General features: G+C 43.6%; 1 protein-coding gene across 1 annotated transcript in view; it reads right to left on the reverse strand.

The window, feature by feature from the left end:
* Positions 1–5226: 5226 nt before the first annotated feature.
* The window catches only part of phf12b (PHD finger protein 12b), a 26476-nt gene continuing 17790 nt past the window's right edge, over positions 5227–13912 (reverse strand). The window contains exons 10-15 of the mRNA XM_019861583.1: positions 12964–13062; positions 12733–12876; positions 12565–12660; positions 7425–7507; positions 7208–7346; positions 5227–6251 (exon numbers count right to left, since the gene is read on the reverse strand). Of these exons, the coding sequence (XP_019717142.1) occupies positions 5830–6251; positions 7208–7346; positions 7425–7507; positions 12565–12660; positions 12733–12876; positions 12964–13062 (983 nt within the window). The 3' untranslated portion in view covers positions 5227–5829. The remainder of the gene's footprint in view (positions 6252–7207; positions 7347–7424; positions 7508–12564; positions 12661–12732; positions 12877–12963; positions 13063–13912) is intronic.

The raw sequence follows: 13912 nt of genomic DNA on the forward strand, positions 1-13912 counted from the left end.
TTTTGGTTTTGCTAACTGAATTGTGCCCGCCGAGATCATCAGTTTAATTGAATAACCTTAATATGCTCTTGATCACTGTGGGTGGCTGGTGCCATCTTGCCGTGTCAGATTTCTCAATAAATCAAATCCTACCAGTGAATACGTATACTAAAATAGCAACATAGCAACCTGAACACAAAAAAATTGCCAAGATGTAAACATTGTTACATTTTTTTAAAACTTCAAATTGGCGCCTGTGAGTTGGCAGCCAACAGCTTCATTACTTTCCTCCTTATTTTACCCTCTCCACTGTTTTGCGTTGTGCTGGACCATTTCCGATATTGCAGCATTTTGGATGTGGTCATTCACTAAGCAGGAAATATCGGAGACATACTGGAAGCTTCAATCTTGCCCCTCTCTCTCATCAACAAACAGCATGTGGACTGTGCGACAAGGAAGGCCTAAAACCCGGCTCTGCATGTCGATCCAAGTATCAATCGAATTGATACTTATGTGGTTTTGGTATCAAATTGATACCAAAGAGTTTGTATCGATCCTTTCTATTGATTTCTTTTTGGGTTCTCATGGATTCCTCGCGCATGCCCTTTATCGCATGCATGCATAGCTGAATGAGACACACTTGTCGCCCATGACACTGGTTCCACAGATTACGACTACATGTACGATTTACATCAAGAGTCCAGGTATGTTTCCAGTGAGAATATTTTTTTGTGGCATCATTATGAATCCAATAAATACATTTAATGTTGTTACAACATGCTATTTAATCAGTGGGATAAATAATTTAAGATACGGGCAGCACGGTGGGCGACTGGTTAGCATGTGCAGCGGCCATGGGTTTGATTTTAGTCTCTCTGTGTGGAGTTTGCAAGTTCTCCCCGGGCCTGCTTGTGTTTTCACCGGTTTCCTCCCACATTCCAAAAACATGCATGGTAGGCTGATTGAACACTCTAAATTGTCCCGAAATGTGAGTGCGAGTTTGGAAGGTTGTTCGTCTCTATGTGCCCTGTGATTGGCTGGCGGCCGGTTCAGGGTGTCCCCTGCCTCCTGCTGGAAGGCAGCTAGAATATACTCCAGCATGCCCGGGATCCTTGTGAGGACAAGCGGATCAGATAATGGATGGATTTAAATTACGATATTTTAGAAACCTAAAAGTACTTGGTACCTGTAGCGGTATTGCTTCAGGCTATACTGGCTCCAGTGTTTACTTGGTATCGCTCGATACCAATATTTCAGGCATCGCACAGCTTTACTTTGCACCGACTACATGCTGAATGCCAATGTAAAGGAGCTCTTGGATATTTTAATTTGAAAAGTCTTTGAATTGATATTTTCATTATTTTCTTCTTATTGTTATATCATCAGTGCCTGAGCAACAACTACCTTATGAAAAATAAATAATACACACACACACACCCGTGTGTGTGTGTGTGTGTGTGTGTGTGTGTGTGTGTGTGTGTGTATGAGTATATATTTTTTTTTGCCACATGGGTGCGAGTACGGGCCCCGACCTTCTGACTGCAACCTGCGACCTTGAACATGCAAGCTCCTGTGTAGAGCTTGCATGTTGTCCCCATGCACCTCGTGAGTTTTATCTGGGCAACCAGTTCAGGGTGTACCCGGCCTCCTCCCCAAAGTCAGCTGGGAGGATAGGCTCCAACCCTCATGAGGTTCACATAATGGATATAAGGATAAGGTGTATTCTCTACAGTGAGCACCGAATCGTGACCACTGTTTCAAACAATTTGATCATATATATACACATATATATCTATACCTATATCTATCTAGATCTCTCTCTCTCTCTCTCTCTCTCTCTCTCTCTCTCTCTCTCTCTCTCTCTCTCTCTCTCTCTCTATCTATATAGATATAGATAGATAGATATATCTATACTATAGATATATATATAGATAGATAGATAGATATAATTTTTTCAATAAAAAGAAAAACAAAAAAAACCCACCAAATTATTTTGAGGGCTTTGAGGATATTCTTGGGGGTTCTGAGTGACACTGCTGGAAATAACATTGAACTAGCTCTGAAAACCTTTTCGTTTCACTTGCACTCTTTGATCAAATGATCTCTTTTTACATATTTATAACACACAAAATAAAACACATTAACAATGGAATAAAAGGGTCATTTACAGTATCATGGAAAAGGTTTGACAAAAAAACATGCTCAGTGCTTGACATTTTAAATGTCATGTACTGTACTTTAGGAAAGTGTGCCATCTAGTGGTGCAAATGTCCAACGATTGCAGCCTATCCCAGCTGAATTTCGGGGTTCTGTCAGGATGGGAAGGTCGAGAAATTCACTGCTGCTCGTTATTTAATCAGCACTTGCGGAAAGTAGATTTTAGTTTTCCATGTAATTGAGTAAAACAAAACTTAATTCCCCAATTTTGTCTACCAAGTGATTTTATTGTGGAAACAAATGTCATGTGAAATCATCATAGTAATACAGCAATGTGACATTTTGTTGACAGCTTACTGTTTGAGTGCTAGACAAATGTAGGCCTGTTGTTGTTTTTTGTTTAATCAGATGATGTGCTACGGTTGTTTCTTCAAGCCGTGATCTTCGCAGCCGAGTGTGAAGTGGTTGGGATGAGAATCAGGAGCACCAAATCGGAGCCCATGGTCTTCAGTTGCCAAAAGTGTGGAGTGCCTTTTCCAGGTCGTCGATGAGATTCTGCCTTAAGTGGAGGAGGTCAGGTTTCTTGGGGTTTTCACGAATGAAGGGATGATGGAATGTGAGATGGACAGGTGGATCAGTGCAGTGTCTGCAGTGACGCGGACTCTTTATTGGTTGGTCGTGACGAAGAGGGAGCTGAGCAGAAGGGGAAGCTCTCGATTTACCGGTCGATCTACGTTCGTACCCTCAGCTATGGTCATGAACTGTGAGTCATGTCTAAAAAAATATGATCAGGATAAAAGTGGCTAAAATGAGTTTCCTTTACAGGGTGTCCGAGCTCCTGTGTAGAGATAAGGTGAGAAGCTCAGTCATCCGGGAGGTGCTCAGAGTCAAGCCATTGATGCTTTGCATTGAGAGGAACTAGAAGGTGGTCGATTCATTTGCACGTCAGCCTCACAGTGCAGAGCTGCAGAGTTCAATTCTTGCTCCGGCCTTCCTGTGTGAAGTTTTCATGATCTCCTTGTGCCTGTGTGGGTTTTCTCAGGGTACTCCGGTTTCCTCCCACATTCCAAAAACATGCATGGCAGGTTAATGGAACACTCTAAATTGTCCCGGGGTGTGAGTGGATGGTTGTTTGTCTATGTGTCCCCTGCGATTGGCTGGCAACCAGTTCAGGGTGTAGCCCCGCCTCCTGTCCAAGGACAGGTGGGATAGGCTCCAGCCCACGACCATTGTGAGGATAAGTGGATCAGAAAATGAATGGATGGATGGATGGAACTGGGGCCTTAGTCAAGGTGGAAGGAATTATGAACAGTTCCAAATACGTGTCAGTAACACACATAACTTGGAACGCTCAAGAGGAACCTCATCTTTCAGTATGACAATGACCCAAAGCACATATTGTCCAGTAAAGCACCATTATATCTGACACATTATTATTATTATTATATCTAAATTGACAAAACAACGGTTTCACCAGAAGAAGATAAACGTTTTGGAATGAGCCAACTCCAGTGCAGGCCTGAATTTGATCAAACATTTGTGGGGTGATCTGAAGAGAAAAGTGGGTGGCTTCAAACAAAAGGTGCTCGATCCTGAGTTAACGCATCTAGATTAAATAAAACTTTTGTGTGATATTCATCTTTTAACAAATCTTACCATTCCAATACTTTTGGAGAGTACTGTACATAGTGCCCTTCAATAATTTTGGGCGCCCCTGCTTAAAATGTGTCATAAGCCTAAAAATGTCTGCATTCTTTTTTTAAATTGCAGAAGCATACTCTCATACTGAAAATTGTCAACATGGTTCACCAGACACAGAATCAAGCTCCTCCCATGGTCATCTCAATACCCAGACCTCAACCCCATTGAACTCATGGAAGGGGCTAAAAGAAAAGTGCAGAGGGGAGGACTCAGGTCGCTGGTTGATTTGACAAACTGCAAAAAAGGAATGGTCGAAGAACCTTCTTGATGTATTCTTCCATCTTGTGTAACATTGTCGAAAAGTGGTTCAAGGGGGTTTGTACAAAGTATAAATATCAGGAGGGGCTAGTAATTGTGACACATGATTAGACGTAAAAGAAAGATTTATCAATGTGGCACTTTCTCCTCTATTGAGAAAATGCACTTAAATTTGAGGTAGGATTTTCCTCCTTTTTAAACATTTGGCCCTATATTATTTCGAAAAATTAAAAATATTCAAAGCTGAAGAACACGCCTTAAGGGCAGTGTGAGTGTGTGTGTGTATACATATGTGCTCACACATCTAAAGGGGTATAGGAGGGTCAACTGTTTGGGGAATTAATGCTCCATGTTCGGCAAAAAAGATTTAAATGGATATGATTTGAAATGCTTAACTCCTTTGAACATTTTCATCTGCAATCATTGGGTCCCAGTTATGATCCTCAGGAGTGAAGATCTTTGGGTGCAGTGGGGATGGGAGGCAGGGTCACAACAGATACAGTGAGCTTGTACTTAGAAAATCTTTATGTATTTACAGTTATGAGATGAGAAGCTACAGAAAAAGAGCGCTTATATACAGAGCAGCACATGATGTTAAAATGAGTGCTAAAACCACCGCATAGTGCAGATAGATGATAGCAGAGTACAGACTATGAACAAGGTTTATCACAAAATCTCTGGTCGTCTACACAGTATCACAAATTTCATGGGCTGTACAGTTAAAAGCCAAAACACGGAGAATCTAAATGACATACAATGCTCCTCCAATTGAGAGGCACTGAATCATACATATTTACAGAAGATGTACATAGAGCGTATGAGCGTGTACACCACCATTCAAAGCCCCGGAGTCACCCATCCAATGCCATGATTTTATGTGTGTGTGTGTGTGTGCGTGTGTGCGCGTGCGTGCGTGCGTGCGTGCGTTTGGTGGGATGGCTCAATGGTAGAGTAGTCTATATAGATATCTATATACACACACACACACACACACACACAGTATTCTATATAACTATATACATTTATAAATATAACATACATATAGACATATATATATACACACACAAACACACATCAAAAGTTTGGCGGTCACTTGGACAAGTCGTTATTTTTGAAAGAGAACAGCTTTTTTTCCATTAAACCACATTAAAAATGTCAAGCCTGTATATCTGATCAATTCAATGTTGATGCCATTTAAAAATAACGACCTTTCTAAGTGACCCCGTCACCCCCAAACATTTTGATGGTCCTGCATGAAGATTGCGCTTTATTTCTTTATTTGAATAAGGACATTTCTGGATGGCCCCAAAGTTGTGAAAAGTAGTGTACTTTGCCATACAAACAGAGCACACAGGCAGCTGGATATAGAATGCATGTAAGTCAAAACAACAAAATTAGACGTTTGTGCTAAACAGACAGACAGACAGACAGACTGACAAAGTAAGTTTACATCATACATAATATACTGGCAAAATAACTGAGCATAGACTAAGACGCTTTGCTCAAAGTCGGTCTAACATGAACAGATGTCAGTCATTCAAAAAAATAGACACGATTGTCAATTATACTCCCATGTTCATGCAAATATATAAATCATTAACAATGACCTAAAAAACAAAATCATTTTCCCTGCCCGCCAGCCAACTGTGCAGCTTTACCATTACTTTGTGTCATAGAAGGTGCGAAACGAAAACAAGGGGGGGGGGGGGGGGGGAAGTCCGTTTGTGGTGGTGACTACAGAGTGAGCACTTGGTCGGAAGGCGCTGGCTCCATCTCATCCTGGCTGGAGGGGCTGCTGGCTGTGGCAGTGTCGCGAGGAGGTGGTGCAATTGTGGTCTGTGCGAGGCTCAAAGCGCTGCCGCTGGTGCAACCGGTCGCAGGCGCTGTACTGTCTTCCTCCTTCGGCTGCTTACTGGCAAACTCTGTGATGCTGAACACAAACTGGAGGCAGCCCAGTTTTATGTAGCTCCCATGGTGGAGCATGGCCGTGCCCTCCCAGCCTGCTCCGCTGCCTCCAATTAAGCTTGAGCTGCTTGCCTTGCAGCTGCACAACTGCTCCAAGCCACCTTGCGGGTGGCTGCTCATCACTCCGCCGGCTGGGAGCAATCCCACCACAGACGCGGGACCCTCTTCATCTGTCCACTTCTTGCTGCGACCTAGGAGATTAAAAGAAAGAAAGAAAGAAAGAAAGAAAGAAAGAAAGAAAGAAAGAAAGAAATACAAATAAAAGATGAGGGGGTGGGACGCCAGATCTCTTCGCATTTCTGCAAAACTGAAGCAAAGCGTCGATGCAATACGTCTTTATTTATCTTGCGCTTTCACAATGGCTTTCAGCTGTAACAAAGCGAACAAACAGTTGACATAAAATAACAAAAATAATAAAACACACGACATACAACACGGACAGTCATGCAATCTTAACCACTTATCCTGCATATGCTTTGTTGTTTGAAGCACTTTGAGATGAAAGAGGAGAGAATCAAAGTGACCTTTCACCAGTAAATCAGAGACCTCATCATGCTCAAAATGTGCACACGTCTGCTACAAGCCGAGTTTAAAAGTAAACGAGAAGCTGTCGCGTCCATTGACAAAAAAAGAGATTGGTTGACTTCTCCTGTCCCATATAAATCCATTTCAATTTTTAAGTGGCGACTCTCAGTTCCAAATACGCTTGTTGGGGGAAGAGCGGCCTCCTCTTCCCCCAACAGCATCCACGCTCCATCGACAGTCAAATAGCGCTGACATTCCTCCCAATCAAAATCAGTGCTGGTGCACATGTGCTGCCGAGAAGGTGCAACCACTCAGCACAGATTCTTCTCCTTTGACAAATGTCATGGCCAGAAAAACGCTGAAAACAGTCCACATCGGGTCCACACGAAGTAACAACAAACACCATGTGGGGGGTGGGGGATTCTTTAAGAGCACTTGCCAACAACTGCTGCCAACTACAGTGCCATCTTGGATCTCTTGGATCACAAAGAGTCGCATCTCATCTTGAATCCAACTAATATGTCTGAATCAAGTCTCATTATTTTGCAAGTCAAAAAAACGAAACAACATGAAGTCCTTTGCCAAAGGGCCCTCACTTCGTGAATAAGGTCAAAGAACTTACGAATGATGCCTTGGACTTTCGCCACTAGGCCACTGGGTGGAGACGGTGAGGCTTTCTCAGAGAAGTCACAGGAGTAGAGGACGTTGTCCACTGTTGTGCCATGCTCACTGTAGTTCAGCAACTCGTAATGCTTGGTGTTCTACAAGCGTACCAGTCAAAACCACATTTATCCCCTCGTGCATGAACATGAATCATGAAAGCCACTTGCCTTACTTACCTCATCGTAGAATATACAGGCGTGTTTCCCCGATATGAAGTTGCAATGACCGTAGTTCGGAAGGCACACATCCATGTCAGCACCTTGAATTAAAAAGAAGATATGGAATATTAAACATACTGTTCCGTATGTTAAAAATAAGCTAGGCAAAAAGGAGGGAAAATGCAGGCTGGTCACCATATTTGTTTGATGTCCTGCTATTTTCAAATCTACAGTCAGGTTCATAAATCTTGGCAGATCAACACAATTCTCTCTTTTTTTTTTTTTGGTTTTATACACCACCACAATGGATTTGTAATGAAACGATCAAGATGATGTCGGAATTTGTATAAATTTGTATACAGTAATCCCTCGTTTATCGCGGGGGTTACGTTCCAAAAAGAACCAGTGATAAGTGAAATCCGTGAAGTAGGATTTATAAAAAAAAAAAAAAAAAAAAAGCAAAAAAATGTGAGAGGGACGAAATTTCAAATGTGTTGGATGTTTCACATATAGCACATGTGACAAAGTTGTACTTGGTAGTTGGTAGTCAGCTTTATTTTTTACAGTTATACAATACTGAACTATGTATACAATGCAGAGACGATTGTTCTAAGACTGCAGGGGAAGCTCAGCTTCCCCTAAATTGTCAAGAGGTAAGTGATCAAATATATGTGTGTACGTACAATTGTGTGGACCTGTCACTGACTACATATGCGCTACAACACGCTCAACTTTTGTTCCGAATCAGCTTCTTATTACTGGTTACGACGCGACTCTCTTCTCATTCATTCCCGCAGCTTCACTGTGCTTTAAACTGTGTGGACGCTGAGCGTCGACTGCGCGGACGCTGGGCGTCTAGAGAGTTCATGTTAGATTGTCCCAATGCATTGAAACGAGACGAGTCATTGGATAAATGCTAGTTTTGTCCCGCCCATTGGACGCTCAACGTCTCTGGGAGTCTATGGACAGTGGGCGTGCAGAAGCTCAGCTTTTCTTCATGATTGGATGATCTCGGTGAGACTGAATCTCCTTTTGATTGACAGCGAAATGAGCCAATGATCTTATGGTGAAGTCATCCTTTTCCTTTTCATTTTTTTGAAAAGGAACGGAGAGTAGAATTCACGTATAAATAAAGGGACACATTTTATGATGTAGGCCAAAATTGAGCTTCCCCTCCTTGACAGACCAGCATCCACTACTGATACAATGAAACCAAAGACCAATAATTTGCAAAGGTAAATTTGGCAAGCTGTACAGAGACGAGGTGCAGAGACTGTTCACGTCGGTCAGTGCCTTAGCCAATCAGGATGCAGAACACAATTCACTGTTTAAAAGCATTTAAAAAAACTGCACTAAAAAAATAAGTAAAACAGCGAACAGCCGCGGAAAGTGAACCGCGTTAGAGCGAGAGATCACTGTATATGCCTCCTGCTATTTAGGGGACCAAATGAATGGGACAAAATAATCAGATATCCAACTTGCACTTTTTATTGCTTAGTTGCAAATGCTTTGCAGTCAATTACAGCCTGAAGTAATGTTGCCCCCCCAAGTACCGTTAACAATATTGTATTGTGAATTTCGGGGTGGGGGGCTCCGACCCTCTGTAGGACGCACAGTGCGTCAGCCGTCTTAGTCGCAAAGAAGTCAGAATCCCGTCTGTCACACGCATCGGGTTGAAAATCTGAGTCTGGATGTGCCACGTTCACGGCCATCTAACTACTATTTGCTTTTTATAAATAACGGCGTGTGCAGATTTTGCACACTCTGCACTTTTCTTCCTCGATCGCCTCCATTCACTAAAGCGCGACGCGACCCATTTGGTGCGTTTTGGATCATTGTCATGTTGGAAGACCCCGCCGGCCACGACATGTTCACTGTTCTGACTGAGGGAAGGTGATAGTTGGCCAAAATCTCACTACAAATGGCCCTCTCCTTAATACAATGCAGCCATCTTGACCCCCGAAGCATGATGCTTTCACCTCCATGTTTCACAGTCGGGGTGGTGTTCTTGGGATGGGACTCGTCCTTCTTTGTTCTCCAAACATGGCGAGTGGCGCCAAGGCCATAAAGTTCTATTTTGGTCTCATCTGACCTCATGACTTGAGCGAGGCTGACAGACATCATTAGCCTCTTCCTTTTTCTCACAATTGCTCTAATAGTTGATGTTTTTTCACCAAACTGCTTGGCAATTGCCGCATAAGCAATTCCAGCCTTGTGGAGGGCTACAATTTTGTCCTTGGTGCCAATCGTAGTTGTTGGGGTCAGACTGATTGTGGGGTGAATATGTACTTTTATAGAGCTAACGACCCCTGTTAGAGGAATCTATGGGCGAAATTGTATCATGTTTAAAGTTTCATTTGATCTGTGCACGTTGAAGCGTCTGGGTGCGTAATTCGCACCCCCAAATTCCTGTTCAGAAGGTGCCGGCCATTTGGGCGGAGGGCTGTTGCAGCCCACACCACAATTAACACATCAAGGCGGGTGGGCGATCAGAGGAGAGAGAGCCAGATCCGGTCACAAAGGGGGAACGAGTAATTTGGGAACAGCGGTTGAACAACAAAAGACGATTTGAGGACACCCGTCGCGCCCAGGCGACATTTGTCGTCCGCAAAGTCTGCGATATGTTGATACAGTGTAGACCAGACCGAAAGGCGCCAAAGTGCCGCTGGTTCAAAGCGCACACCCAGGTAACCAATCACCACCGAGGGGCCGGACCAGGGGTGCGGTATGCAAATATCGGGGGCAGTGTTATTCTTGTATTTTGCATATGTCACAATAAAGGTTCGAACTCGAGGAGGGGGGGCTCTGAGCGTGATCACGGAGCAACTAAACCGTCGTTCGCTCTCAGAGATCCGCTTCCGTCGATATTGAAGACAATTTTCCTGTGTGCCGAGTCGTTTCTTTAACCTTGTCCGAGAAAATCTCTGACAACCCCAAAAGAGCAGTACAAATTTAAATTAATAAATAGATTGATTACATTTTTAAGGCAGAGTAACAGGTTTTTGAGGGCCAGAATTCTTGCTGAATGGCACATGTTCAAATACCTATTTTTAGCATTCACAAACAGATAAATTCTGTAAAAATCGCGTGGTTCCTAGATGTATATATATATTTTTGTCTCTCGCATGGACTTACGAGGAAATTTTCAGACCCCTTCTTAATTTCTAGCTGGCAGAACTTGCAAAATCAGAGGATGCTCAAATAATCATTAACCTCACTGCAAATAGCCACAAATTAGGGCAGAGGATCTGTAGTTCAGGCACATCAATAAATCTCACATCCATTGCAGTGTTGTTTCGAGCCAAAAACATGAGAATTGTCTTGATCTCCCAGTATTTATGGACCTGGCCGTATTGCTATCCCCCCTTTACACCAAGGAGAGACAAATCACTAATGAAAGTGTGTGTGTGTGTGTGTGTGTGTGAAGCATCAATGCTGAATGATAAGTTGCCTTCTACATTTACATTTTGAAAATACTGTAAGAATACTGAAATAATTGATTGCATTCTTTGTGATAAACGTCTACATCAGTATGGTCGACTGGTAGACCAGACTGCAGGGAGGGGGCGAAAAAAGGTGTGAGCGTGTATTATTCTGTTTTGTGCTCATATAAGCTACAGCATGTGTACCCTATCAGTCTCACTTCCACAAAAAACTATATTAAAAAAAAAAGTCAAAAGTAGGTCACTTTTAACTCATGGTGGCACATGACCTGCATGACAACAAGTTGACAGCCGTCGGCAGCTAGCGATCAGAGCCTTTAAAATTTGTGTGTGTGTGTACATATATATATTCATTCATTCATTTTCTGAACCTAGGGTCGCGGGGGGTGCTGGAGCCTATCCCAGCTGTCCTCGGGCAGTAGACGGGGGACACCCTGAACCGGTTGCCAGCCAATCGCAGGGCACACATAGACGAACAACCATTCGCGCTCAGGGACAATTTTAAGTGTTCAATCAGCCTGCCATGCATGTTTTTGGAATGTGGGGGGGAAAACCAGAGTACCTGGAGAAAACCCACGCAGGCCCGGGGAGAAGAGGAAGGCCCGGGATCGCACCCACGACCTCTGCACCGTGAGGTCGACGCACTAACCACTGGACCGTCTTTCTGTCTCTTGTTTCTCTCTCTCTCTCTCTCTCTGTCTCTCTCTCTCATTTGTTTGAGCTCATTCAAATCTTGTTTGTTTGATCTGCATTGCAACAATGGCAGTGGCAAAACAAAGAAATCCAGCAGCATCATTTCAAAACGGTACACGCAAGCTACTGAATAGTACAATGGTAGGCAGGCAGCGATTTCCGTTTTCCAAACACAGGGGTCTACCAGTCTTCTAGCTGGTGCATTTTTATGTTGTTGTTTCAGAGTGGGCATGCGTGTGTGCATATGCCATCCAATTGCGGTAATGCAAGGAAATTTCGACTACTACTCTGTCCCCTTCCTTGCGCACTGCCCAGTGTGACGGGAATGCCCCAAATTGTACACCCACATCACCTTGCTGTTTTCCACTCTTGGTATTTGGGAATTCTCGCTGCACACTATTTTGGGAAGCTTTCGCTACTTACAAGCTGTGGCTAGATAGATAAGTAGGCTAAACATGACGCCAAGGCAAAGGTTTGCTTTAGATGCAGTGTCTATACGGCATAAGTGAATAATCACTGCCTCCACGGCAGCGAAAGCACTACACTTCCGTAAGTAGCTTTAGCACGAAGTTGGAGAGAGAGGTTCTCTTGTGTGGAGTTGACATGTTCTCCTGCCTGCCTGCATAGGTTTTCTCAGGGTTCTGCAGTTTTCTTCCACATTCCAAAAGCATGCATGGCAGGGTAATGGAACACTCTAAATTGCCTCTCGGTGTGATTGTGAGCGCAAGTGGTTGTTTGTCTCTGTGTGCCGTGTGATTGGCTGGCAACCAGTTCAGTGTGTACCCCACCTGCTGCCCAGAGACAACTGGGATAGGCTCCAACACGCCCGTGACCCTTGTGAGGATAAAGCAGATTAGAAAATGGATGGATGGATTGAGAGAGAGAGAGAGCGAGAGAGATTGTGAGTATTGTTTTGAGAGTGATTAACCTTCAGTGAGTCAGTGCTCAGGAGACTACTGACATGGTCCGTGAATCGGAAAAGTTGTTTTGAGTAACAGTTGTTGTCTTAACATTTGACTTACCTGATCCTATGTATAACGTCCTATAGCACATGTTAACAGCCCTTCCTTTTCCCGTCAGTGGATAGAAGACTGCCCGGGCTCTCAAACTTTTCTGATCTGCAAAAACAATGAAATCAAGATTAAAACTGTGGAATTAAATCAAACTTGATAGCAATATTTAAGTCTTACAGTCTGGGAGAGATGGAGGGGGCTTGGGAGCATCGCTGGTGTCTGTAGGTAGAGGACTGGGGGCTTTACAAGGGAAAAGCTGCTGGATCCTCTGCCATGCCAATAACTTGATCATTTCTGTATCTAGCTTGGCCAGCTCGATCCCTAAAAGACATGCATAAGAAAACAGAAGTGTGACAATTGCAGCAGATTACGCTTGTGCAATCCCACAACTAAAATGAATGTACCTACCTCCATTTTCATCTATGCAATCTTTCAAGCAGAGGTTAGTGATGGAGGAAAGTGAACTAGATAGCAACGAGTCCGTCAGTCCCAAGCCAGCCTTCATATCTGCAGAGATCACCAGGACAGAATGAGTCAGCGATGACACCAAGACCACAGAACAAAATAAGTTCAGAAAGTGGGCTTTTTAGAATGATCATCACTTCCGAGCTTCAAATGTATTTTAACCCGAGAACTTCAAGTCTGATCGTCAAAGCTGTCTGTCTTGTATGCAACACCTCAACTGACTTGCTTCCGGTGTGTTTGTAACTGCACAGCTGACGTCTTCAAAAGAGCCTGATGATTTGATCCCATTTTAACTTGAGGCAGGGCTGGACTGGCCACCTGGCAGGCATGGCCACCTGGCAGGCATGGCCACCTATCAGGCATGGCGGACGCCCGGTGGGCCGGCATCTTTTTTTTTTGGGAGCTTTTCTAGTGCTGATTATTAATTTTCTCCACTTGACCCCAAGAGACTGCCTGACAATTTAGCAGCCCATTCATCCATTTACAATACGGACAGCAAACTAAACCAATCAAAATCAGTGGCAAAGCTATATGGTAGCCAGGGGTGGTCAGGAGTCATGTCTGAATACAAATTTTGTCATACTATAATATAAAGTAATAATATATAATGTAGAAGAAAAGGGGAGACAAACTGTGTTTATTTATTGAATGTAGCTGACATCCAAAATAGGAGCGGCACAGGAATGGGAGTTAGGCTGAACGGGACAGGACTCTTTTACTATGTTCCGGGACAGGGGTGGGATTTTTCTTTGGGAGAGGGATGGGAGAGGAGTGAAAATCCACTCTCCAGAACCTCGCTCAACAAATTCAAGATACAAGCCGGGACAAAGCTAAGTAAAAAGCAGTGATGTGTTCCTCGAGCCGGTCCTTGGCCTCGAGGACCGGCTCGAGG

This window comes from Hippocampus comes, unplaced genomic scaffold, assembly GCF_001891065.2.
Source record: "Hippocampus comes isolate QL1 unplaced genomic scaffold, H_comes_QL1_v1.1 scaffold122, whole genome shotgun sequence".
NCBI classification, from domain to species: Eukaryota; Metazoa; Chordata; class Actinopteri; order Syngnathiformes; family Syngnathidae; genus Hippocampus; species Hippocampus comes.